Genomic DNA, 26,116 nt, shown 5'->3' with positions numbered 1-26,116 from the left:
TGCAGGCTCCTGCGGGAGGCGCCCCACCCTGATATCCCAGGGTGCACCGGGGCATGGAGGGGCCGCGTTCCCAGCGCCCACCGAGGCATCCGCCACCCCAAATTCCCATGATGCACTGGGGGTGGAGCGCCCCATATTCCCAGAGTGCACTGGGGCGTTCAGAGCCCCAACTTCCCAGAATGCACTGGGGCACGGAGATCCCCAAATTCCCCGGGGTTGACTATGGTGCCAGCACCCCCAAATTCCCATGATGCACTGGGGGGTGGAGCGCCCCATATTCCCAGAGTGCACTGGGGCGTTCAGAGCCCCAACTTCCCAGAATGCACTGGGGCACGGAGATCCCCAAATTCCCCGGGGTTGACTATGGTGCCGGCACCCCCAAATTCCCATGATGCACTGGGGGGTGGAGCGCCCCATATTCCCAGAGTGCACTGGGGCGTTCAGAGCCCCAACTTCCCAGAATGCACTGGGGCACGGAGATCCCCAAATTCCCCGGGGTTGACTATGGTGCCGGCACCCCCAAATTCCCATGATGCACTGGGGGGTGGAGCGCCCCATATTCCCAGAGTGCACTGGGGCGTTCAGAGCCCCAACTTCCCAGAATGCACTGGGGCACGGAGATCCCCAAATTCCCCGGGGTTGACTATGGTGCCGGCACCCCCAAATTCCCATGATGCACTGGGGCCCTGAGAGCGTCAAATGCTCAGGGTGCAGTGGGGCACACAGTGTCCTGCTGCAGGGTGGAGGTCAGCAAGGGCGCCCCCTTTCCTCTCCCAGGCAGGGCCGGCCCCAGTGCGGCCCTGGGGTGGCGTGGCGCTGCCAGCAGTGCCCCAGCCAGCAGCCGCGCTTTCATCGTCGACGTGTTTTCCATCAACACAGAGCAAAGGTCCTGTTTGGGTCTCCATTTTATTTCTGATTGAAGGAAAACAGACAAGAAAGAACTAATACGAAGTCTGCACCGCGGAGGGCCCCTGTGTGTGACCCTGGCTACAACATCAGCCTTGTTGAGCTCAGTAGGGCGCCCCCTAGACGGGCAGGTCGCACCTTATTCTCATACGTGCAGGACACAGGAAAGAACCATGCAGTGACATAGCCGTATAACCACACTCAGCAACCCCTGTGTCACACGGCCTCCCTGGCTGTCTCTCAGCACCAGGAGAGGGATCCCCCCATAAACAGCCCCTGAGCCCCACCCCAGAGGTGGCTGCATCTCAGCGCTGGGTGAGGAAACACTCTACAAACAGCCCCTCCCCCTACTCCTTGGCACAGGCTCGGCGCAGCATCCGCTCTGCGTCCTCCGTCATCTCTGCCAGGGCCTGTGTCAGCACCCTGTAGGTGGCCTCCAGGGAGATCTCGGGCTGCCCCTCGTCCCCGCGGCCCCAGTAGGGCACCAAGCTCCACATCCTGGAGGAGAAGGGCACGGGCTTAGTGATCTGCTTCAGCACCTGCTTCGGGTCGGGCCGCTTGAGCCAGGGGCTCCGGATCTCAGCCTGGAGCAGTCTGACGGGCTTCCCTGTGGCTTTGGCCACCTGGGCCAAGGACTCCTCAACCAGGCCCAGCTCGATGGAGAAAGCCGAGGCTGTGTTGATGAGGCTGGTGGCCACGTCCGGGCCAGGTTTCTCTGCAGAGTAGAGGCAGCTCTGCAGGGTCTTGCGCCAGACGTCCTTCATCAGCGCCTTGCTCTTCCTCCTCACCAGGCGGCTCAAGGCCATGGGGATGGCCTTCTCCAGTGCCTCCCTCTTCAAGGCTGGGGCGTCGTTCTCAAGGGCCGCCCGGAGGGCCGGCAGGTCGTAGGCCTCGCGGAGAAGGCTGGAGACGAGGAAGACCCTTGGGGAGCTCACGCCATCCTTCTGGAGGGCGCCCACACAGCTGCTCCGGATCTCCTCCACGGGGCGGAGCTCGGGGCCAGGTTGGGCGTCCACGTCCACCTTGGTCCTGACGAAGAAGAACCGCTTCCCGGCTGCGCTGACGGCCCGGGCGAGCTGGCTCTGGGCATGGCGGTAGCGCTCTGAGGCCGTCAGCAGGAAGAAGTCGTAACGGGACAGATCCAGCCGCCCCACGTCCTCCTCCGTCACCCCCACTCCTGGCAAGTCCCACAGATACAGGCCGGGCACAGTGGGGAGGGCGTAAGCTGCGGCTTTCTGGGTGGTGGCTGTCACCCCCGTGGGGGCCGCCCCTGGCTCCCCGCAGCCCACCCCCCTCAGGGCGTTTACCAGCGCCGACTTGCCCGAGCCGGCCTCCCCCAGCACTGCCACGTCCAGCCGGATCTGCGAGGGCTCCTCCAGTGCCGAGCAGATGATGGCAGGCACCTCTGCCAGTCCCCCCGTGGCGCAGGCCTGGTACAGCTCCTGGATCTTCCTCGGGCTCACGGCCCTCAGGTCCTCCAGCTCCCCGTCATGGGCCCTGCACAGAGAGGACGGGACAGGGGGATTGGAGCCCCTCTGCTGCGCTTTGGGTAGAGAGGAAGCTTGTACCTGGTGTTACCGGAACCCAGGACACTGGGGGTCTGGTCCCAGCTCAGCCACAGACTCCGTGTGAGCCACTGCCTCTCCTTGGGCCTCAGTTTCCCCACCTGTATAAAGTGGGAGAAGGAGCCTTCTTTTGTCTGTGCAGATTGGAAGCTCCACCTCTTGGAGGACATGGGGCAGGGACTGTGTCTTGGGCGGGGTCCATGCAGCGCCCCACAATGGAGCCTCTGATCTCGGGCGGGGTCTGTGCAGCGCCCGGCACAATGCGGCGGGGGGTGTGTGTCTGTGCAGCACTTACTGTGATGTGGCCCCTCAATACCCAGTGTGGAAGTTTTACTGCAGTTTCTGTAAAAAAGCTGATTTTTCAAAATGCTGTAAAATTTTCCCCACTCCCCTCCCAGAGCCAGAACCCAGGAGTCCTGGCTCCCGCCCTGCCCTGCCCCGCTAGACCCCACTCCCTTCCCCGAGTTGGGGAGAGAACCCAGGAGTCCTGGCTCCCGTCCCACCCTGCTCTGACCCGCTAGACCCCACTCCCCTCCCAGAGCTGGGGAGAGAACCCAGGAGTCTTGACTCCCGGCCCCCTGCTCTGACCTGCTAGACCCCACTCCCCTCTGAGAGCTGGGGAAAGAACCCAGGAGTCCTGGCTACTAGCCCTACGCCGCTCACCTCTTCAGCTGGATTATCTCCTCCTCCAGCTTGTCCTGGAACTGGCTGAACTGGTACCTGTCCGTCTCCAGGCCCGAGACCAGGAAAACCCTGCTGGTCTCCAGCCCGTTCTTGGCCAGCACCTCGGCCACCCCCTTCCGGGCCAGGGCCAGCGCCTCCGCCGAGCTGTACCGGGCCTGGAACCGCCTCTTGGCCGTGTGCAAGTCCAGGTCCACCTTGGTGCGCACCACGTAATAGGGCTTCCGCTTCTGCTGGAAGGCCTTGAGGAGCTGCAGGTGGGCATCTGCCGGGCTTCCCTCGCCCACCACCAGCACCAGGCAGCCGTACTTCCCCAGGTCCCCCAGCCGCTTCGTGTAGTCGCCCGGCTTCTCCGGCTCCTGGAAGCCCGGGAGATCCCACAGCGCCAGGGTGGGGTAGGCGGGGTGGGTGGAGCCGGCCGGCTGCCCTGGGGGCTCTGGTGCCTGCTGGAAGAAGGCCTGGGGGTCCTCCAAGCCGGGGCGTTCTCCCACAAGGGCGTGGATCAGCGTGGTGACCCCGGCGCCCCGGCGGCCCACCACAGCCACGTCGGCCTTCAGGGCATTGACCGAGTCCACCAGGGCCTGGAGGCGGGCGGCGGCCGTGCCGGGGTCCTGGGCTTCGTAGCGGGCCAGCAGGTCCCGGAGGAAAGCGTCGTCCAAGCCCGCCGGGGCTGCCATGGCCAGAGCTGCAAGGAGAAGCAGGCTGGAGTCAGGACTCCTGGGTTCTCTCCCTGGCTCTGGCAGGGGAGTGGGGTCCAGTGGTTAGTGGGGGGCGCTGGTGGTTGGGGCGGGGAGTCAGGACGCCTGGGTTCTCTGGGGGCGCTGGTGGTTGGGGCTGGGAGTTCAAGTGGGGTCTAGTGGTTAAAGCGGGGGGAGGGGTGGTGAGCCAGGACACCTGGGTCCTCTTGGGCTCTGGGAGCGGAGTGGGGTCTAGTGGTTGGGGGGGGGGAGGACGGGCAGGGAGCCAGGACGCCTGGGTCCTCTCGGGCTCTGGGAGGGGAGTGGGGTCCAGTGGTTGGGGAGGGGGAGCCAGGACGCCTGGGTTCTCGGGTGGGGGGGAGCCAGGACGCCTGGGTTCTCGGAGGGAGGGCGGTCCAGCCGCTCACCCGCAGTGGGTCCCTCCAGGCCGGGTGACAGCGGGGCCGGGAAACAGAAACCGAGACGGCGGCTCCTCCCCCGGGGCCGAGCCGGGCCGAGCCGGGCCGGAGGGGGCGGAACCGGGAGAGGCGCCGGCGGAGCCGTGAGTGCGGGAGGGAGCCTTCGTGTGACCCCCCCACCCCGATCCGTCCCCTTTCGCCCCTCCCCTGCACCCCCGATCCGTCCCCTGCACCCCCGATCCGTCCCCTGCTCCCCCGATCCGTCCCCCTTCGCCCCCTCCCCTGCACCCCCCGATCCGTCCCCTGCTCCCCCGATCCGTCCCCTGCTCCCTCCCCTGCACCCCCCGATCCGTCCCCTGCACCCCCGATCCGTCCCCCATCGCCCCCTCCCCTGCACCCCCGATCCGTCCCCTGCACCCCCGATCCGTCCCCTGCACCCCCTCTGTCCGCCCCTTCGCCCCCTCCCCTGCACCCCCCGATCCGTCCCCTGCACCCCCGATCCGTCCCCCATCGCCCCCTCCCCTGCACCCCCGATCCGTCCCCTGCACCCCCGATCCGTCCCCTGCACCCCCTCTGTCCGCCCCTTCGCCCCCTCCCCTGCACCCCCCGATCCGTCCCCTGCTCCCCCTCTGTCCGCCCCTTCGCCCCCTCCCCTGCACCCCCCGATCCGTCCCCTGCTCCCCCTCTGTCCGCCCCTTCGCCCCCTCCCCTGCACCCCCCGATCCGTCCCCTGCTCCCCCTCCCCTGCACCCCCCGATCCGTCCCCTGCACCCCCTCTGTCCGCCCCTTCGCCCCCCTCCCCTGCACCCCCGATCCGTCCCCTGCTCCCCCTCTGTCCGCCCCTTCGCCCCCTCCCCTGCACCCCCCGATCCGTCCCCTGCTCCCCCTCTGTCCGCCCCTTCGCCCCCTCCCCTGCACCCCCCGATCCGTCCCCTGCACCCCCGATCCGTCCCCTGCTCCCCCTCTGTCCGCCCCTTCGCCCCCTCCCCTGCACCCCCCGATCCGTCCCCTGCACCCCCTCTGTTCGCCCCTTCGCCCCCTCCCCTGCACCCCCCGATCCGTCCCCTGCTCCCCCTCCCCTGCACCCCCGATCCGTCCCCTGCACCCCCTCTGTCCGCCCCTTCGCCCCCCTCCCCTGCACCCCCGATCCGTCCCCTGCTCCCCCTCTGTCCGCCCCTTCGCCCCCTCCCCTGCACCCCCCGATCCGTCCCCTGCACCCCCTCTGTCCGCCCCTTCGCCCCCCTCCCCTGCACCCCCGATCCGTCCCCTGCTCCCCCTCTGTCCGCCCCTTCGCCCCCTCCCCTGCACCCCCCGATCCGTCCCCTGCACCCCCGATCCGTCCCCTGCTCCCCCTCTGTCCGCCCCTTCGCCCCCTCCCCTGCACCCCCCGATCCGTCCCCTGCACCCCCTCTGTTCGCCCCTTCGCCCCCTCCCCTGCACCCCCCGATCCGTCCCCTGCTCCCCCTCTGTCCGCCCCTTCGCCCCCTCCCCTGCACCCCCCGATCCGTCCCCTGCTCCCCCTCCCCTGCACCCCCCGATCCGTCCCCTGCACCCCCTCTGTCCGCCCCTTCGCCCCCCTCCCCTGCACCCCCGATCCGTCCCCTGCTCCCCCTCTGTCCGCCCCTTCGCCCCCTCCCCTGCACCCCCCGATCCGTCCCCTGCACCCCCTCTGTCCGCCCCTTCGCCCCCCTCCCCTGCACCCCAGATCCGTCCCCTGCTCCCCCTCTGTCCGCCCCTTCGCCCCCTCCCCTGCACCCCCCGATCCGTCCCCTGCACCCCCTCTGTCCGCCCCTTCGCCCCCCTCCCCTGCACCCCCGATCCGTCCCCTGCTCCCCCTCCCCTGCACCCCCCGATCCGTCCCCTGCACCCCCTCTGTCCGCCCCTTCGCCCCCCTCCCCTGCACCCCCGATCCGTCCCCTGCTCCCCCTCTGTCCGCCCCTTCGCCCCCTCCCCTGCACCCCCCGATCCGTCCCCTGCACCCCCTCTGTCCGCCCCTTCGCCCCCCTCCCCTGCATCCCCCGATCCGTCCCCTGCACCCCCTCTGTCCGCCCCTTCGCCCCCCTCCCCTGCACCCCCGATCCGTCCCCTGCACCCCCGATCCGTCCCCCTTCGCCCCCTCCCCTGCACCCCCAATCCGTCCCCTGCTCCCCCTCTGTCCGCCCCTTCGCCCCCCTCCCCTGCACCCCCGATCCGTCCCCTGCTCCCCATCTGTCCGCCCCTTCGCCCCCTCCCCTGCACCCCCGATCCGTCCCCTGCACCCCCTCTCTCCGCCCCTTCGCCCCCCCCTGCACCCCCCGATCCGTCCCCTGCACCCCCTCTGTCCGCCCCTTCGCCCCCTCCCCTGCACCCCCGATCCGTCCCCTGCAACCCCTCTGTCCGCCCCTTCGCCCCCTCCCCTGCACCCCCCGATCCGTCCCCTGCACCCCCTCTGTCCGCCCCTTCGCCCCCTCCCCTGCACCCCCCGATCCGTCCCCTGCACCCCCGATCCGTCCCCTGCTCCCCCTCTGTCCGCCCCTTCGCCCCCCTCCCCTGCACCTCGGATCCATCCTCTGCACCCCCGATCCGTCCCCCTTCACCCCCTCCCCTGCACCCCCGATCCGTCCCCTGCACCCCTGATCCGTCCCCTGCTCCCCCTCTGTCCGCCCCTTCGCCCCCCTCCCCTGCACCCCCGATCCGTCCCCTGCACCCCCTCTGTCCGCCCCTTCGCCCCCTCCCCTGCACCCCCCGATCCTCCCCTGCACCCCCTCTGTCCGCCCCTTCGCCCCCTCCCCTGCACCCCCGATCCGTCCCCTGCACCCCCTCTGTCCGCCCCTTCGCCCCCTCCCCTGCACCCCCGATCCGTCCCCTGCACCCCCTCTGTCCGCCCCTTCGCCCCCGCCCCTGCACCCCCCGATCCGTCCCCTGCACCCCCTCTGTCCGCCCCTTCGCCCCCTCCCCTGCACCCCCGATCCGTCCCCTGCACCCCCGATCCATCCCCTGCTCCCCCTCTTTCCGCTCCTTCGCCCCCCTCCCCTGCACCCCCGATCCGTCCCCTGCACCCCCTCTGTCCGCCCCTTCGCCCCCCTCCCCTGCACCCCCCGATCTGTCCCCTGCACCCCCTCTGTCCGCCCCTTCGCCCCCTCCCCTGCACCCCCCGATCCGTCCCCTGCACCCCCTCTGTCTGCCCCTTCGCCCCCCTCTCCTGCACCCCCGATCCGTCCCCTGCACCCCCTCTGTCCGCCCCTTCGCCCCCCTCCCCTGCACCCCCTCTGTCCGCCCCTTCGCCCCCTCCCCTGCACCCCCGATCCGTCCCCTGCACCCCCTCTGTCCGCCCCTTCGCCCCCCTCCCCTGCACCCCCGATCCGTCCCCTGCACCCCAGATCCGTCCCCTGCTCCCCCTCTGTCCGCCCCTTCGCCCCCTCCCCTGCACCCCCGATCCGTCCCCTGCACCCCCTCTGTCCGCCCCTTCGCCCCCCTCCCCTGCACCCCCCGATCCGTCCCCTGCACCCCCTCTGTCCGCCCCTTCGCCCCCTCCCCTGCACCCCCCGATCCGTCCCCTGCACCCCCTCTGTCTGCCCCTTCGCCCCCCTCCCCTGCACCCCCGATCCGTCCCATGCTCCCCCCTCTGTCCGCCCCTTCGCCCCCCTCCCCTGCACCCCCGATCCGTCCCCTGCTCCCCCTCTGTCCGCCCCTTCGCCCCCCTCCCCTGCACCCCCGATCCGTCCCCTGCTCCCCCGATCCGTCCCCTGCTCCCCCTCTGTCCGCCCCTTCGCCCCCCTCCCCTGCACCCCCCGATCCGTCCCCTGCACCCCCTCTGTCCGCCCCTTCGCCCCCTCCCCTGCACCCCCGATCCGTCCCCTGCACCCCCTCTGTCCGCCCCTTCGCCCCCCTCCCCTGCACCCCCCGATCCGTCCCCTGCACCCCCGATCCGTCCCCTGCTCCCCCTCTGTCCGCCCCTTCGCCCCCTCCCCTGCACCCCCGATCCGTCCCCTGCTCCCCCTCTGTCCGCCCCTTCGCCCCCTCCCCTGCACCCCCCGATCCGTCCCCTGCACCCCCTCTGTCTGCCCCTTCGCCCCCCTCCCCTGGACCCCCGATCCGTCCCCTGCTCCCCCCTCTGTCCGCCCCTTCGCCCCCCTCCCCTGCACCCCCGATCCGTCCCCTGCTCCCCCTCTGTCCGCCCCTTCGCCCCCCTCCCCTGCACCCCCGATCCGTCCCCTGCTCCCCCTCTGTCTGCCCCTTCGCCCCCCTCCCCTGCACCCCCCGATCCGTCCCCTGCTCCCCCGATCCGTCCCCTGCTCCCCCCTCCCCTGCACCCCCGATCCGTCCCCTGCACCCCTGATCCGTCCCCCTTCGCCCCCCTCTGTCCGCCCCTTCGCCCCCGTCCCCTGCACCTCGGATCCGTCCCCTGCACCCCCGATCCGTCCCCTGCACCCCCGATCCATCCCCTGCTCCCCCTCTTTCCGCTCCTTCGCCCCCCTCCCCTGCACCCCCGATCCGTCCCCTGCACCCCCTCTGTCCGCCCCTTCGCCCCCCTCCCCTGCACCCCCCGATCTGTCCCCTGCACCCCCTCTGTCCGCCCCTTCGCCCCCTCCCCTGCACCCCCCGATCCGTCCCCTGCACCCCCTCTGTCTGCCCCTTCGCCCCCCTCTCCTGCACCCCCGATCCGTCCCCTGCACCCCCTCTGTCCGCCCCTTCGCCCCCTCCCCTGCACCCCCGATCCGTCCCCTGCACCCCCTCTGTCCGCCCCTTCGCCCCCCTCCCCTGCACCCCCGATCCGTCCCCTGCACCCCAGATCCGTCCCCTGCTCCCCCTCTGTCCGCCCCTTCGCCCCCTCCCCTGCACCCCCCGATCCGTCCCCTGCACCCCCTCTGTCCGCCCCTTCGCCCCCTCCCCTGCACCCCCCGATCCGTCCCCTGCACCCCCTCTGTCTGCCCCTTCGCCCCCCTCCCCTGCACCCCCGATCCGTCCCATGCTCCCCCCTCTGTCCGCCCCTTCGCCCCCCTCCCCTGCACCCCCCGATCCGTCCCCTGCTCCCCCTCTGTCCGCCCCTTCGCCCCCCTCCCCTGCACCCCCCGATCCGTCCCCTGCACCCCCTCTGTCCGCCCCTTCGCCCCCTCCCCTGCACCCCCCGATCCGTCCCCTGCACCCCCTCTGTCCGCCCCTTCGCCCCCTCCCCTGCACCCCCCGATCCGTCCCCTGCACCCCCTCTGTCCGCCCCTTCGCCCCCTCCCCTGCACCCCCCGATCCGTCCCCTGCACCCCCTCTGTCCGCCCCTTCGCCCCCCTCCCCTGCACCCCCGATCCGTCCCCTGCACCCCCGATCCGTCCCCTGCTCCCCCTCTGTCCGCCCCTTCGCCCCCTCCCCTGCACCCCCGATCCGTCCCCTGCACCCCCTCTGTCCGCCCCTTCGCCCCCCTCCCCTGCACCCCCCGATCCGTCCCCTGCACCCCCGATCCGTCCCCTGCTCCCCCTCTGTCCGCCCCTTCGCCCCCTCCCCTGCACCCCCGATCCGTCCCCTGCTCCCCCTCTGTCCGCCCCTTCGCCCCCTCCCCTGCACCCCCCGATCCGTCCCCTGCTCCCCCTCTGTCCGCCCCTTCGCCCCCTCCCCTGCACCCCCGATCCGTCCCCTGCTCCCCCTCTGTCTGCCCCTTCGCCCCCCTCCCCTGGACCCCCGATCCGTCCCCTGCTCCCCCCTCTGTCCGCCCCTTCGCCCCCCTCCCCTGCACCCCCGATCCGTCCCCTGCTCCCCCTCTGTCTGCCCCTTCGCCCCCCTCCCCTGGACCCCCGATCCGTCCCCTGCTCCCCCCTCTGTCCGCCCCTTCGCCCCCCTCCCCTGCACCCCCCGATCCGTCCCCTGCACCCCCGATCCGTCCCCTGCTCCCCCTCTGTCCGCCCCTTCGCCCCCTCCCCTGCACCCCCGATCCGTCCCCTGCTCCCCCTCTGTCCGCCCCTTCGCCCCCTCCCCTGCACCCCCCGATCCGTCCCCTGCACCCCCTCTGTCTGCCCCTTCGCCCCCCTCCCCTGGACCCCCGATCCGTCCCCTGCTCCCCCCTCTGTCCGCCCCTTCGCCCCCCTCCCCTGCACCCCCGATCCGTCCCCTGCTCCCCCTCTGTCTGCCCCTTCGCCCCCCTCCCCTGCACCCCCCGATCCGTCCCCTGCTCCCCCGATCCGTCCCCTGCTCCCCCCTCCCCTGCACCCCCGATCCGTCCCCTGCACCCCTGATCCGTCCCCCTTCGCCCCCCTCTGTCCGCCCCTTCGCCCCCGTCCCCTGCACCTCGGATCCGTCCCCTGCACCCCCGATCCATCCCCTGCTCCCCCTCTTTCCGCTCCTTCGCCCCCCTCCCCTGCACCCCCGATCCGTCCCCTGCACCCCCGATCCATCCCCTGCTCCCCCTCTTTCCGCTCCTTCGCCCCCCTCCCCTGCACCCCCGATCCGTCCCCTGCACCCCCTCTGTCCGCCCCTTCGCCCCCCTCCCCTGCACCCCCCGATCTGTCCCCTGCACCCCCTCTGTCCGCCCCTTCGCCCCTTCCCCTGCACCCCCCGATCCGTCCCCTGCACCCCCTCTGTCTGCCCCTTCGCCCCCCTCTCCTGCACCCCCGATCCGTCCCCTGCACCCCCTCTGTCCGCCCCTTCGCCCCCCTCCCCTGCACCCCCGATCCGTCCCCTGCACCCCAGATCCGTCCCCTGCTCCCCCTCTGTCCGCCCCTTCGCCCCCTCCCCTGCACCCCCCGATCCGTCCCCTGCACCCCCTCTGTCCGCCCCTTCGCCCCCTCCCCTGCACCCCCCGATCCGTCCCCTGCACCCCCTCTGTCTGCCCCTTCGCCCCCCTCCCCTGCACCCCCGATCCGTCCCATGCTCCCCCCTCTGTCCGCCCCTTCGCCCCCCTCCCCTGCACCCCCGATCCGTCCCCTGCTCCCCCGATCCGTCCCCTGCTCCCCCTCTGTCCGCCCCTTCGCCCCCCTCCCCTGCACCCCCCGATCCGTCCCCTGCACCCCCTCTGTCCGCCCCTTCGCCCCCTCCCCTGCACCCCCCGATCCGTCCCCTGCACCCCCTCTGTCCGCCCCTTCGCCCCCCTCCCCTGCACCCCCGATCCGTCCCCTGCACCCCCGATCCGTCCCCTGCTCCCCCTCTGTCCGCCCCTTCGCCCCCTCCCCTGCACCCCCGATCCGTCCCCTGCACCCCCTCTGTCCGCCCCTTCGCCCCCCTCCCCTGCACCCCCCGATCCGTCCCCTGCACCCCCGATCCGTCCCCTGCTCCCCCTCTGTCCGCCCCTTCGCCCCCTCCCCTGCACCCCCGATCCGTCCCCTGCTCCCCCTCTGTCCGCCCCTTCGCCCCCTCCCCTGCACCCCCCGATCCGTCCCCTGCACCCCCTCTGTCCGCCCCTTCGCCCCCCTCCCCTGCACCCCCCGATCCGTCCCCTGCACCCCCGATCCGTCCCCTGCTCCCCCTCTGTCCGCCCCTTCGCCCCCTCCCCTGCACCCCCGATCCGTCCCCTGCTCCCCCTCTGTCCGCCCCTTCGCCCCCTCCCCTGCACCCCCCGATCCGTCCCCTGCACCCCCGATCCGTCCCCTGCTCCCCCTCTGTCCGCCCCTTCGCCCCCTCCCCTGCACCCCCGATCCGTCCCCTGCTCCCCCTCTGTCCGCCCCTTCGCCCCCTCCCCTGCACCCCCGATCCGTCCCCTGCTCCCCCTCTGTCCGCCCCTTCGCCCCCTCCCCTGCACCCCCCGATCCATCCCCTGTACCCCCCGATCCGTCCCCCTGCACCACCCTCTCTCCACCCCTTCACCCCCTGTCCCCTGCACCCCCAAATCCATCCCCTGGGCCCCACTCTGTCCGCTCATCCCCCTGGACCCCCCCGACCTTTCAGCTGATATTTTCACGATCAGACCCCCCTCCGTCTGCCCCCTGGACCCCTCTGTCCGCCCCATGCACCCCCCGCCCTGGCCCCTCCCCTGTCCCCCTGCACACCTGATCCATCCCCCTTCACCTCTCTTTGTCTGCCCCATGCATGCCCCTGTCCGCCCCATGCTCCCTCCTCTGTCCGACCCCAGGCACCCCCCTCTGTGCACCCCTGCTCCCTCCTCTGTCCGACCCCAGGCACCCCCCTGTGCACTCCCTGCACCCCCCTTTTTCCATCCCATGCACCCCCAATCCATCCCCCTGTACTCTCCTCTGTCTGTCTGTCCCCCTGCACCCCTTCTGTACCCCCGTCTGTTTGTCCATCCCTATGCACACCTCTCTATCTGGTTCAAGAGGGGGGCTGGGATCAGGGCGGGGTGGGGCACGGTCAAGAGGGGGTTGGATGTCGGGGGTTGGGAGTGTCGGGGTAGGGGACAGACCCCCGGAGCCACCCCCCTGACAATCACGTCTCCTTCTGTCTCCGCAGCACCCAGATGAACGAAGCCCCGGGCCCCGAAATGCCCCCGCAGCCCCCGGCGGACGCCTCGCCGGGCTCCCGAGACCGGGGCGACGTCTCGGTCGTGATCGTGGGGGTGCCGGGCTGCGGCAAGTCGGCCCTGCTCAACGCCGCGCGGGGCCTGGCGGAGGACGACGCCCGCGCGGCCCCGCTGGGGGCCCCGGCTAGCTCCGGGGGGCCCGTGCTGTACCCCGACCCGGCCTGGCCCAACCTGCTGCTCTGGGAGCTGCCCCTGACGGAGGGCGAGGGGCCGGCGCGCTGGCTGGCCGAGGGGGACGTGGTGGTCCTGGCCACCGACGGGCTCTTCGGCGCCAGCCATGCCCGCCTGGCCCAGGAGGCCCGCGGCGCTGGCAAGATGGTCCACTTTGCCCGCACCAAGGCCGACCTGGACCTGCACACCCTCCGGCGGCTCCTGGGTGGGCGCTATGACCGGGCCCAGGCCCTCGATGCCCTCCGGGCCGCCTGCGCCCAGTCTCTGGTGGCCCATGGCCTCGGGGAGCCCCCGCCCGTCGTCTTCCTCGTCTCTGGCCACGAGCCCCAGGAGCTGGACGGGCCCCTGCTGCGCCAGGCTCTGGTGGGAGACGTCAGGGTGTACGAGAGGTGCGGCTTGTTTATTGTAGGGTCTCCCGGGTGGGCTCCTAGAGTGGGCATGCTCGGGGGAGGTAGGGCTTTTGTAGGGTTTCTTGAGGAGACGACTTTGGTTGTTGTGGGGGGAAGGGCCTCAAGTGGGGTGTTATTGTAGGGTCTCTTTGGAGGGCTGCATGCAGTGCTTGGGTTCTTTTTACAGGGTCTCAAGTGGTTTGTTATTTTAGGGTCTCCCAGAGATCCCAACACCCAGCCAGTCCCCGACATGTCTCACACTCACTGGTCCCCCCACTCCTCACCCCATGTCTCCCCTGCTCTGCCTCCCCCCCACTCCGACCCCTCTCCCCGTACTCCCTGGTCCTTTCTTACTCTGTTCAGTCCCCACCAGCATCTCATGCCCCTTCTATCGCCCCCCCCAGTGCCACCCATTGTCTCATGCCCCCTGTGCCCGCAGGGTGCTGCACCCGGTGATCTCCGGCTTTGAGCAGATCAGCGAGTGGGAGGTGGCCGAGATCCAGGAGGCCTACGAGCTGGGTGGCCTGGCAGAGGTGGTGACCCGGGTCCAGTGCAGCCTGGAGACCCTCTGGAACGCCCGGCTGGATGTGGCCGTCACCGGGGAGTCGGGGGCCGGCAAGTCCACCTTCGTCAATGCCCTGCGAGGCCTGGGGGACGAGGACGAGGGGGCGGCCCAGACCGGTGTGACCGAGACCACGGCCCAGCCCACGGCCTACCCTTACCCCGGCTACCCCAACGTGACGCTGTGGGACCTGCCCGGCATCGGCACGCCCAGCTTCCGGGCCGACTGCTACCTCGAGGCCGTGGAGTTCCCTCGCTACGACTTCTTCATCATCCTGGCCTCGGAGAGGTTCAAGGAGAACCACGTCCGCCTGGCCCAGGCCATCGTGGAGCAAGGCAAACGCTTCTACTTCGTGCGCGCCAAGGTCGACAACGACCTGGAGGCCACGCGGAGGAGGAAGAACCCACCCGAGGAAGAGGAGGTGCTGGAGGAGATCAGGAGGGACTGCCGGGAACGGCTGAGCCAGGCCGGGCTGGGCGACACCAAGGTCTTCCTCCTCAGCAGCTTCGAGATAGAGAAATACGACTTCCAGGCCTTCGAGGACACCTTGGAGCGGGAGCTGCCCGGGCACAAGCGTCACGCCTTCCTCCTCTCCCTGCCCAACCTCTCGGGGGCCATCATCGAGAAGAAGCGGCAGCTGCTCCACCAGGAGGTCTGGAAGGTGGCCTTGGTCTCCAGCCTGGTGGCCGCCGTGCCCTTGCCGGGGCTGGCCTTCACCTGCGACGTCTCCATCCTGCTGAGGAAGCTGGCTGCCTACCGGCGGGATTTCGGGCTGGACGCGGCCTCCCTGGCCCGGCTGGCGGAGCGGGCCGGGAAGCCGCTGGAGGCGCTGCGGGCTGAGGTGCACAGCGTGCTGGGGCGCGGCATCAACAAGGAGGTGGTGATCGGGCTGCTGGGGAAGGCCACCGGCGGGGCCTTGGTGGTGGTCAACTTCTTCTTCCACCGGATCCCCATCTACGGGGCGCTGGCCTCCGGGGGCATCTCCTTCCACACCACCTACTCCATGCTCAGCCAGTGCCTGGAGGAGCTGGCGGCTGACTCCCAGCGGGTTCTGGTCAAGGCCTTCGACAGCGAGGTCTGAGGGGGCTTCCAGACAAGCTAGGCGATCCCCTCCCTCAGCTAAGGCAAAATGGCCGTGTTATTGTAGGGTCTCTCGGGCGGGCGGGGGGCCGCGTGCTTTGCTTGGTTATTGTAGGGTCTCTCGGGCGGGCGGGGGGCCGCGTGCATTGCTTGGTAATTGTAGGGTCTCCTGAAAGGGGCCTCCACTCCCAGTCCTCTTCCAAAATCTGTGGTTCTCCCCCCCCCCGGATTCCCATGGCTACCGTCTCAGCACACCCCCCGCTGGGTCAATGGGCCATAGCGCCACTGTCCTCAATGGGGCCAGGTCCCCAGCTGGCCCCGATTCCCTAGCGTGGTGCTAGGGGGCGCTGTGCTGCAGGGGGTGGGGTTGGGGCCGATCCTCCTTGCAGTTCTCCCCCCACAGCACCCGAAATCCCCGAGCTCGCGAACACAGACCCCGTCTCTGCCCTGTCCCATGGCTGCTGCGGCTCATGCAGGGATCTTGGTGTGACGCAGGCCCACGGACGAGGCCTCTCCCAGTCCGGGGGTGGGTCTGACCTGGCTTGTGGGGCTTGGCTCCAGCCCTGTTCCCTGGCTTTTGGGGGGCACTGGGACAGCCCTGAAATTCGTGGGGGGGTGTTCTGCATGGGGTCCCTGATGGTCCTCAAAAGGGGCAACATGGGGGGGGTGATTCCTTCCACAGCTCTGCTAAGAACACCCGTATGGGTCTGTACAGCACCTAGCGCTACCGTAACGCACCTAATAAATAGCAATCATGATGTACCACACCCAGTGCTACCGTAATGCACCTAATACAGTGGTTTTCAAACTTTTTTTCTGGCAACCCAGTTGAAGAAAACTGTTGATGCCCACGACCGAACAGAGCTGGGGATGAGGGGTTTGGGGTGTGGGAGGAGCTCAGGGGTGGGGAAGAGGGTTGGAGTGCAGGGGTGGGGCCAGGAATGAGGTGTTCAGGGTGTGGGAGGGGGCTCAAGGCAGGGGGGTGGGGTGCGGGAGGGGGTCAGAGCTCTGGGCTGGGGCCGGGGATGAGAGGTTTGGGGTGCCGGGGATGAGAGGTTTGGGTTTTGGGGGGCTCTGGGCTGGGGCAAGGGATTGGGGCACGGGCTTACCTCGGGCGGCTCCCGGGCGGCGTAGCAGCCGGGGTGCAGAGGCAGGCTTCCCGACTGTCCTGGCACCGTGGACCACGCTGCTCCCCGGAAGCAGCGGGTCCGGCTCCTAGGCGGAGGGACGCAAGTGGCTCCGTGTGACTTGCCCACAGGCATTGTTCCCCAGCTCCCATTGGCCGGTTCCCAGCCAATGGGAGTGCGGAGCCGGTGCTTGGGGCGAGGGCAGCGCGCGGAGCCCCTCCCCCCGCCACTTCCAGGGCGCAGTGGGGTGTCAGAACCGGGCCTGCCTTAGCCGGGCAGCACCAGGACGGGACCCTTAACGGCCTGGTCGGCAGTGCTGACAGAGCCGCCGCGACCCAGTGCCTTCCATTCCGCGACCCAGTATCGGGTCGCGACCCACAGTTTGAAAACCACGGACCTAAAAAATAGCCATCGGTATGTACCGCACCCAGCACTACCGTAATGCACCTAATACCTAGCAAGGGCGATGCACCGCACCCAGCACTACCGTAATGCACCTAATACCTAGCAAGGGCGATGTACCGCACCCAGCACTACCGTAATGCACCTAATACCTAGCAAGGGCGATGCACCGCACCCAGCACTACCGTAATGCACCTAATACCTAGCAAGGGTGATGTACCGCACCCAGCGCTACCGTAATGCACCTAATACCTAACAAGGGTGATGTACCGCACCCAGCGCTACCGTAATGCACCTAATACCTAGCAACGGTGATGTACCGCACCCAGCGCTACCGTAATGCACCTAATACCTAGCAAGGGTGATGAACCGCACCCAGCACTACCGTAATGCACCTAATACCTAGCAAGGTTGATGTACCGCACCCAGCGCTACCGTAATGCACCTAATACCTAGCAACGGTGATGTACCGCACCCAGCGCTACCGTAATGCACCTAATACCTAGCAACGGCGATGTACCGCACCGAGCGCTACCGTAATGCACCTAATACCTAGCAACGGCGATGTACCGCACCCAGCGCTACCGTAATGCACCTAATACCTAGCAAGGGCGATGTACCGCACCCAGCACTACCGTAATGCACCTAATACCTAGCAAGGGCGATGCACCGCACCCAGCACTACCGTAATGCACCTAATACCTAGCAAGGGTGATGAACCGCACCCAGCACTACCGTAATGCACCTAATACCTAGCAAGGGCGATGCACCGCACCCAGCGCTACCGTAATGCACCTAATACCTAGCAAGGGTGATGAACCGCACCCAGCACTACCGTAATGCACCTAATACCTAGCAATGGCGATGTACCGCACCGAGCGCTACCGTAATGCACCTAATACCTAGCAAGGGCGATGCACCGCACCCAGCGCTACCGTAATGCACCTAATACCTAGCAAGGGTGATGAACCGCACCCAGCACTACCGTAATGCACCTAATACCTAGCAAGGGTGATGTACCGCACCCAGCACTACCGTAATGCACCTAATACCTAGCAAGGGCGATGCACCGCACCCAGCGCTACCGTAATGCACCTAATACCTAGCAACGGCGATGCACCGCACCGAGCGCTACCGTAATGCACCTAATACCTAGCAAGGCCGATGCACCGCACCCAGCACTACCATAATGCACCTAATACCTAGCAAGGGCGATGTACTGCACCGAGCGCTACCGTAATGCACCTAATACCTAGCAAGGCCTATGCACCGCACCCAGCACTACCGTAATGCACCTAATACCTAGCAAGGGCGATGCACCGCACCCAGCGCTACCGTAATGCACCTAATACCTAGCAAGGCCGATGCACCGCACCCAGCGCTACCGTAATGCACCTAATACCTAGCAAGAGTGATGTACCGCACCCAGCGCTACCGTAATGCACCTAATACCTAGCAAGGGCGATGTACCGCACCCAGTGCTACCGTAATGCACCTAATACCTAGCAAGGGTGATGTACCGCACCCAGTGCTACCGTAATGCACCTAATACCTAGCAAGGGTGATGTACCGCACCGAGCGCTACCGTAATGCACCTAATACCTAGCAAGGGTGATGTACCGCACCCAGCGCTACCGTAATGCACCTAATACCTAGCAAGGGCGATGTACCGCACCCAGCGCTACCGTAATGCACCTAATACCTAGCAAGGGTGATGTACCGCACCCAGCGCTACCGTAATGCACCTAATACCTAGCAAGGGTGATGTACCGCACCGAGCGCTACCGTAATGCACCTAATACCTAGCAACGGCGATGTACCGCACCCAGTGCTACCGTAATGCACCTAATACCTAGCAAGGGTGATGTACCGCACCGAGCGCTACCGTAATGCACCTAATACCTAGCAAGGGTGATGTACCGCACCCAGCGCTACCGTAATGCACCTAATACCTAGCAAGGGCGATGTACCGCACCCAGCGCTACCGTAATGCACCTAATACCTAGCAAGGGTGATGTACCGCACCCAGCGCTACCGTAATGCACCTAATACCTAGCAAGGGTGATGTACCGCACCGAGCGCTACCGTAATGCACCTAATACCTAGCAACGGCGATGTACCGCACCCAGTGCTACCGTAATGCACCTAATACCTAGCAAGGGTGATGTACCGCACCGAGCGCTACCGTAATGCACCTAATACCTAGCAAGGCCGATGCACCGCACCCAGCACTACCGTAATGCACCTAATACCTAGCAAGGGCGATGTACCGCACTGAGCGCTACCGTAATGCACCTAATACCTAGCAACGGCGATGCACCGCACCCAGCGCTACCGTAATGCACCTAATACCTAGCAAGGGCGATGTACCGCACCGAGCGCTACCGTAATGCACCTAATACCTAGCAACGGCGATGCACCGCACCCAGCACTACCGTAATGCACCTAATACCTAGCAAGAGTGATGTACCGCACCGAGCGCTACCGTAATGCACCTAATACCTAGCAACGGCGATGTACCGCACCCAGCGCTACCGTAATGCACCTAATACCTAGCAATGGCGATGTACCGCACCCAGCGCTACCGTAATGCACCTAATACCTAGCAAGGGCGATGTACCGCACCCAGCACTACCGTAATGCACCTAATACCTAGCAATGGCGATGTACCACACCCAGCGCTACCGTAATGCACCTAATACCTAGCAAGGGCGATGTACCGCACCGAGCGCTACCGTAATGCACCTAATACCTAGCAAGGGCGATGTACCACACCCAGCACTACCGTAATGCACTTAATACCTAGCAAGGGTGATGTACCGCACCCAGCGCTACCGTAATGCACCTAATACCTAGCAACGGCGATGTACCGCACCCAGCACTACCGTAATGCACCTAATACCTAGCAACGGCGATGCACCGCACCGAGTGCTACCGTAATGCACCTAATACCTAGCAAGGCCGATGCACCGCACCCAGCGCTACCGTAATGCACCTAATACCTAGCAAGGGTGATGAACCGCACCCAGCACTACCGTAATGCACCTAATACCTAGCAAGGGTGATGTACTGCACCGAGCGCTACCGTAATGCACCTAATACCTAGCAAGGGCGATGTACCGCACCCAGCGCTACCGTAATGCACCTAATACATAGATGCTGTACAGCACATTGGGTCCTGGGCCTGGACTGGCGCAACTGAATGCTACCGTAATGCAGCTAACAATTAGCAATGGTAATGCGTACCCTCTGCCTGCGCGGGGGCTGGATCCTGAGCCCCAGAGAGAGACAGAGTCTGGTGCCCGGTTCCTGTGTGTAAGACAAAGGTCACGTCATGGAGAATCCCCCCTACCCCCGGATCTCTGCCTGGTTCCTCAGCCAGGACTCCTGGGTTCTCTCCCCGGCTCTGGGAGGGGAGTGGGGGCTGGTGGTTAGTGTGTGTGTGTGTGTGTGGGGGGGGTTGGGAGCCAGGACTCCTGGGTTCTCTCCCCGGCTCAGGGAGGGGAGGGAGGAGGAAGAAGGAGTCACTTGCGACAAAGAGCCACATTGTGCCTCAATAAACTGACCTTCCCTGAGACTCAGGCTATTTTAAGGCTGCTCTTTCCTGCAGGGGAAGTGGGAGCAGTTCGCACACATCTGCTGGCCTAATTACAACCGGCCCCACATCACCTTCCCTGCCCCACTGAGCCACTCACCCAGTGCCCCCTAGCACCGGCCCTGAAGGCCCGGGGACAGCCCCCCACGCCACTCCCTGCAGCACAGCGCCCCTGAGGGGACTGAAATCAAGGCCCCGATCCTGCTCTGATTCCTGCTAGACCAGTCTGCCCAGATGCCTGGCATCACCTGGGGTGCCTCAGGGGAGCAGCCGTGCCCTTCTCGCCTGGCACCACGGGACGCTGCTGCGGGTTTGATGTTGCGTGGGGGGGGGTTAGGGACAGCGAGTCCCAGCAGCAGCCTCCTGCCTCTGGGTGCTCAGCCACGTGCTGCGAACTTTCCCCTAGCAGTGTCGCCTGCCTCTCAGGCCTGTGGCGGTTGGGTACATTCCTGTGGTGGGGCCAGGGGATTGAATTGCACTGAGGGGGGGAACAGGTAGAGCTGGGCCCTGGGAGTTTTCCAACCAAGCCCAGCCCAGCCCGGGGCCGCCCCTGGGTCTGCCGGCCCAGCCCAGCCCTATAACAGCCCCTGGAGGCACCGCTGGCCCCACAGCCGGCCCAAGCCTGCGAGACAGCATGGGCGAGCTGCTGAGCCTGTGCATGCTGGCTGCACTGCTGGGCTCAGGTGAGTGACTGGGGGGCCGTGCACACCCCAGGGCACCCTGTCCCCTGCCCCAGGGACCCCCCAGGAACCCTTGTCCCCTGTCCCCAGCCCCAGGGACACCTGTACCCAGTCCCAGCCCGGCCCCAGGGCACACCTGTATCCAGCACCCATGGACATTCCCCAGCCACGGGGTGCCCCTGTACTCATCCCCCAGGCTCCCCCTGTACCCAGCCCCTCAGCCCCCGAGCACCCCTGTACCCCTGCACCCATCCCCCAGGGTCACCCCTGTACCCAGCCCCATGGACACCCTTCTCCTCCCTGCTACTCAGTCCGTGCACCCCAGAGCACCCCGGTACCCACTGTCAGATCGCCATAGACACTCACTATCTATCCCCCATCTAGCCCCCTACACATGATCTAGCTAGCCCCACAGATACCGCCTCTAGCCACCTACGGGGGGTGGGGGGTTGCGTGGGGATAGGTATGGGCAGGGGAGAGGATGGATCCTGTTGCCACTTCACCCAGTGAATTTTGGTTATTTAATGTCTAATAGATCTTCAGGTCTGGGAGGGGAGTGGGGTCTAGTGGTTAGGGCAGAGGGGCTGGGAGCCAGGACTCCTGGGTTCTCTCCCCAGGTCTGGGAGGGGAGTGGGGTCTAGTGGTTAGGGCAGGGGGGGGCTGGGAGCCAGGACTCCTGGGTTCTCTCCCCAGGTCTGGGAGGGGAGTGGGGTCTAGTGGTTAGGGCAGGGGGGGGCTGGGAGCCAGGACTCCTGGGTTCTCTCCCCAGGTCTGGGAGGGGAGTGGGGTCTAGTGGTTAGGGCAGGGGGGGGCTGGGAGCCAGGACTCCTGGGTTCTCTCCCCAGGTCTGGGAGGGGAGTGGGGTCTAGTGGTTAGGGCAGGGGGGGGCTGGGAGCCAGGACTCCTGGGTTCTCTCCCCAGGTCTGGGAGGGGAGTGGGGTCTAGTGGTTAGGGCAGGGGGGACTGGGAGCCAGGACTCCTGGGTTCTCTCCCCAGGTCTGGGAGGGGAGTGGGGTCTAGTGGTTAGGGCGGGGGGGGGGGGGCTGGGAGCCAGGACTCCTGGGTTCTCTCCCCAGGTCTGGGAGGGGAGTGGGGTCTAGTGGTTAGGGCAGGGGGGACTGGGAGCCAGGACTCCTGGGTTCTCTCCCCAGGTCTGGGAGGGGAGTGGGGTCTAGTGGTTAGGGCGGGGGGGGGGGCTGGGAGCCAGGACTCCTGGGTTCATTCTGGGGCCATGTGTCGGTGAGAAGGCATGCAGTGATACAGGCTGAACAAGTGATTCGTTCCCCTGGCTGCAGGGCCACTGTGTCCATGGGGGCAGGATGGAATTTCCCAGACACTGGCAGGTTGATGGGCCCCTGGGGCCGACCTGGGGGGTGGGGGTGGGGGACAGGAGGCGGGATGCCGGGTGAGACGGGCCCGTTGGAGGGCCTCTAACTGTGCTTCCCTCCCCTGTGCCCAGGGGGGGCCATCTCCTGCTATAACTGCACCAGCTCGGAGGGTTACAACTGCACCACGGACCAGGCCACCTGCCCGGGCACCGTCAACAGCTGCATCACCATCGCCTGCGTCGAGGAGCACGGTAGGGCCTGGCCTGTGGGGCTGGGGGAGTGGGGACAGCAGCGCTGCGAGCTTCCCCCCAGCAGTGCCCCCTGGAGCTGCAGGCCTCCCCTGACAGCGGTGACCCCCAGCACTCCAAGTTTCCCGTCAGCCGTGCCCCCCGGCTGCTGCGAGCTTCCCTCCAGCAGTACCCCTGTTTGACGTTGCGCACACCTCCCCAGCAGCGCCAACCCACCCCAGTGCTGCGAGCTTCCCCCCAGCAGTGCCCCCCCAAATGCCATAGGTAGACTGAGGGGGGTGCAGGTACAAACCTTGCGTGTGGCCTAGCCTCTTGACTGCTCCATCCCAGGGGCATTCTCCCCACAGATCAGGGCTTGCCCCATCCCCGCCATACCCCTCGCCTCACCCCCAGTGCCCGCCATGTCCTTCCAGGGGACGAGGACAAGGAGAAGACCGTGTACGAGAAGAAATGCAACTCGGACGACCGGCTTTGCAACCAGTTCTACGGGCTGACGGCTGGCGCTTACCGTCTGCGCTGGAACTCAACGTGCTGCCGGGCGGACCGCTGCAACCTGCCCGAGATCACCCGTAAGGAGCCTCCTGGGCAGCGCCAGGACACCTGGGTTCTCGCCCCAGCTCTGGGAGGGGAGTGGGGGCTGGTGGTTAGCGCGAGAGGGAGGCTGGGAACCAGGACGCCTGGGTTCTCTCTCCAGTTCTCAGAGGGGAGTGGGGTCTGGTGGTTAGAGCAGGGTGGGCAGGGAGCCAGGACACCTAGGTTCTCTCCCTGGCTTGGGGAGGGGAGTGGGGGTTAATGATTAGAGCGAGGGGGAGGCTGGGAGCCAAGATTCGTGGGTTTGATCCCTGACTCTGGGAGGGGAATGGGGGTCTCATCGTCAGAACGGGGCTGGGAGGTGGGAGCCAGGACGCCTGGGTTCCATCCCAGAGGGGGTCTCATCGTCAGAACGGGGCGGGGAGGTGGGAGCCGGGACGCCTGGGTTCTATCCCAGAGGGGGTCTCATCGTCAGAACGGGGCTGGGGCTGGGAGCCGGGACGCCTGGGTTCCATCCCAGAGGGGGTCTCATCGTCAGAACGGAGCTGGGAGGTGGGAGCCGGGACGCCTGGGTTCCATCCCAGAGGGGGTCTCATCGTCAGAACGGAGCTGGGAGGTGGGAGCCGGGACGCCTGGGTTCCATCCCAGAGGGGGTCTCATCGTCAGAACGGGGCTGGGAGGTGGGAGCCGGGACGCCTGGGTTCCATCCCAGAGGGGGTCTCATCGTCAGAACGGGGCTGGGAGGTGGGAGCCGGGACGCCTGGGTTCCATCCCAGAGGGGGTCTCATCGTCAGAACGGGGCTGGGAGGTGGGAGCCGGGACGCCTGGGTTCCATCCCAGAGGGGGTCTCATCGTCAGAACGGGGCTGGGAGGTGGGAGCCGGGACGCCTGGGTTCCATCCCAGAGGGGGTCTCATCGTCAGAACGGGGCTGGGAGGTGGGAGCCGGGACGCCTGGGTTCCATCCCAGAGGGGGTCTCATCGTCAGAACGGGGCTGGGAGGTGGGAGCCGGGACGCCTGGGTTCCATCCCAGAGGGGGTCTCATCGTCAGAACGGGGCGGGGAGGTGGGAGCCGGGACGCCTGGGTTCTATCCCAGAGGGGGTCTCATCGTCAGAACGGGGCTGGGAGGTGGGAGCCGGGACGCCTGGGTTTCATCCCAGAGGGGGTCTCATCGTCAGAACGGGGCTGGGAGGTGGGAGCCGGGACGCCTGGGTTTCATCCCAGAGGGGGTCTCATCGTCAGAACGGGGCTGGGAGGTGGGAGCCGGGACGCCTGGGTTCCATCCCAGAGGGGGTCTCATCGTCAGAACGGGGCTGGGAGGTGGGAGCCGGGACGCCTGGGTTCCATCCCAGAGGGGGTCTCATCGTCAGAACGGGGCTGGGAGGTGGGAGCCGGGACGCCTGGGTTTCATCCCAGAGGGGGTCTCATCGTCAGAACGGGGCTGGGGCTGGGAGCCAGGACGCCTGGGTTCCATCCCCAGCTCGGTCTCACTCCTTGTTGTCTCCTTCCCACAGTGCAGCCCAGCTCTGGGGTGCCCAACGGGCTGCAGTGCCCCTCGTGCTTTGCCCGCGGCTCGGACGTCTGCGTGCCCAGCGAGGTGCTGAACTGCACAGGCCTGCAGACCCAGTGCATCCAATTCGCCGCCACTGCCGGCCCAGGTACCGGGGCGGGCGCCCCGCTGGGCGTGGGGCCGGGGAGTGGCGGTTCAGTCGTGTGTGTCTGGGGGGCTCTTGTGCCGATGAGGGCTCATGGCCATGGAGGGGCTGCGGGTCTGTTACCCGTGGGACGGTTGGTGGGCTGGTGCCCATGCGGGGCTGGTGCCCAAGGGGTAGTTGCGGGGTTGTGTGGGGGCTGGTGCCCATGGGGTAGTTGGCAGCTGCATTGGGGGGCTGGTGCCCATGGGGGGTGGTGCCCAAGGGGTGGCTGGGAACTGAATGGGGGGGCTGGTACCCACACGGTGGTTGGGGGGCTGTGTGGGAGGGTTGGTCCCCAGAGCGTGGTGGGGGGGGCTGGTGCCCATGGGGCGGTTGGGGGGTGCGTCGGGGGTCTCTTGCGCCCCTAACCCTCTCCCCTCCCCCCAGGGTTCGAGGATCTCCGGGTGGCCTTCATGGGCTGTGCCAGCCACAGCCTGTGTGCCGTGGGCGCCGTGGCCCTGTTCGCCCCCCAGCGCCAGGCCGTGCTCAAGACCAACATGTGCAGCGCGGGTGGGGCGGCCCAGGGGGGGCTGCCCCTCCTTGGCCTCGGGGGGCTGCTCCTCTGGGCGCTGCGCCCCTGATCGCATCGTCCCCCCTCTGCAGTGCCCCCCTTTGGCGGGGAGCCGCCCCCCCCCCATTTGACCTCCCCCCGCATAGGTCTGGGAAGTAGTCTCTTCCGCGGCTGTTGCTCCCGGTCATCCTCCCCCCAGCCTGGCACTGCCCCCCATCACACCCCCAAAGCTGGGCGCTGCCCCCTTAAATGCCACCTGTGGATGGAGCCGTGCCCTTCCTCACCCGCCCCAGCGCTCCCCCCCCCGCATCATCCCTCCCCCGACACGGTACTTCCCACGGCCCAATTCCGTGTCCTCTTCCCTGGGTTGGATCGGGGCTGGCGCCCCCTAGCGAGGACAGGCCCCGTCCCCACCCCCCCAAGCCAGCCAGTCCCTGTCCTCGGGCCAGATGGGAGCCAGCGCCCCCTAGAGGGGACAGGCCCCGCGCCCCATTCCCCGCCCCCCTGAGCCAGCCGGTCCTGCCCTGGGGCTGGATGGAGCCAGCACCCCCTAGAGGGGACAGGCCCCGCGCCCCATTCCCCGCCCCCCTGAGCCAGCCGGTCCTGCCCTGGGGCTAGATGGAGCCAGCACCCCCTAGAGGGGACAGGCCCCGCGCCCCATTCCCCACCCCCCTGAGCCAGCCGATCCTGCCGTGGGGCCGGATGGAGCCAGTGCCCCCTAGAGGGGACAGGCCCCGCGCCCCATTCCCCACCCCCCTGAGCCAGCCGATCCTGCCGTGGGGCCGGATGGAGCCAGCGCCCCCTAGAGGGGACAGGCCCCGCGCCCCATTTCCCGCCCCCCTGAGCCAGCCGATCCTGCCGTGGGGCCGGATGGAGCCAGCGCCCCCTAGAGGGGACAGGCCCCACGCCCCATTTCCCGCCCCCCTGAGCCAGCCGATCCTGCCCTGGGGCCGGATGGAGCCAGCGCCCCCTAGAGGGGACAGGCCCCACGCCCCATTCCCCGCCCCCCTGAGCCAGCCGATCCTGCCGTGGGGCCGGATGGAGCCAGCGCCCCCTAGAGGGGACAGGCCCCACGCCCCATTCCCCGCCCCCCTGAGCCAGCCGATCCTGCCGTGG

At 67.9% G+C, this 26,116-nt stretch overlaps 3 protein-coding genes across 4 annotated transcripts; 2 read left to right on the top strand and 1 right to left on the bottom strand.

The window, feature by feature from the left end:
* Positions 1-887: 887 nt before the first annotated feature.
* LOC140902555 (interferon-inducible GTPase 5-like) lies at positions 888-12,700 on the bottom strand. Of its 2 annotated transcripts, XM_073322756.1 has the most exons (4): positions 12,613-12,700; positions 4,258-4,391; positions 3,135-3,837; positions 888-2,403 (listed from the first exon to the last, which is right to left on the bottom strand). In XM_073322756.1, exons 3-4 carry the CDS (start codon positions 3,827-3,829, stop codon positions 1,254-1,256), a joined length of 1,845 nt encoding a protein of 614 aa, XP_073178857.1. In that variant the 5' UTR covers positions 3,830-3,837; positions 4,258-4,391; positions 12,613-12,700; the 3' UTR covers positions 888-1,253. The 2 variants fall into 2 exon arrangements, with proteins under 2 accessions (XP_073178857.1, XP_073178856.1); XM_073322755.1 differs by lacking the exon at positions 12,613-12,700 and having other exon boundaries at positions 4,258-4,389.
* On the top strand, positions 4,221-15,676 carry LOC140902556 (interferon-inducible GTPase 5-like). The gene is made up of 3 exons (XM_073322757.1): positions 4,221-4,391; positions 12,613-13,242; positions 13,682-15,676. Exons 2-3 carry the CDS (start codon positions 12,620-12,622, stop codon positions 14,883-14,885), a joined length of 1,827 nt encoding a protein of 608 aa, XP_073178858.1. The 5' UTR covers positions 4,221-4,391; positions 12,613-12,619; the 3' UTR covers positions 14,886-15,676.
* Positions 15,677-20,503: 4,827 nt separating this feature from the next.
* LOC140902807 (phospholipase A2 inhibitor and Ly6/PLAUR domain-containing protein-like) lies at positions 20,504-25,122 on the top strand. Its single transcript, XM_073323284.1, has 5 exons — positions 20,504-20,691; positions 22,148-22,267; positions 22,678-22,833; positions 24,310-24,453; positions 24,877-25,122. Exons 1-5 carry the CDS (start codon positions 20,643-20,645, stop codon positions 25,068-25,070), a joined length of 663 nt encoding a protein of 220 aa, XP_073179385.1. The 5' UTR covers positions 20,504-20,642; the 3' UTR covers positions 25,071-25,122.
* The last annotated feature ends 994 nt before the right edge of the window (positions 25,123-26,116 follow it).

This window comes from Lepidochelys kempii, chromosome 24, assembly GCF_965140265.1.
Source record: "Lepidochelys kempii isolate rLepKem1 chromosome 24, rLepKem1.hap2, whole genome shotgun sequence".
Lineage (NCBI taxonomy): Eukaryota > Metazoa > Chordata > Testudines > Cheloniidae > Lepidochelys > Lepidochelys kempii.
This window is presented reverse-complemented; position numbering and strand designations above follow the sequence as displayed.

Coding starts and splice junctions, on each gene's coding strand:
- LOC140902555 (XM_073322756.1), bottom strand. CDS start 3,829: ATGGCAGCCCCGGCGGGCTTGGACGACGCTTTCCTCCGGGACCTGCTG. Junction 2,404..3,134: donor GAGATAATCCAGCTGAAGAG/GTGAGCGGCGTA, acceptor CTCTCTGTGCAG/GGCCCATGACGGGGAGCTGG.
- LOC140902556 (XM_073322757.1), top strand. CDS start 12,620: ATGAACGAAGCCCCGGGCCCCGAAATGCCCCCGCAGCCCCCGGCGGAC. Junction 13,243..13,681: donor GACGTCAGGGTGTACGAGAG/GTGCGGCTTGTT, acceptor CTGTGCCCGCAG/GGTGCTGCACCCGGTGATCT.
- LOC140902807 (XM_073323284.1), top strand. CDS start 20,643: ATGGGCGAGCTGCTGAGCCTGTGCATGCTGGCTGCACTGCTGGGCTCA. Junction 20,692..22,147: donor GGCTGCACTGCTGGGCTCAG/GTGAGTGACTGG, acceptor CCCTGTGCCCAG/GGGGGGCCATCTCCTGCTAT. Junction 22,834..24,309: donor CAACCTGCCCGAGATCACCC/GTAAGGAGCCTC, acceptor TCCTTCCCACAG/TGCAGCCCAGCTCTGGGGTG.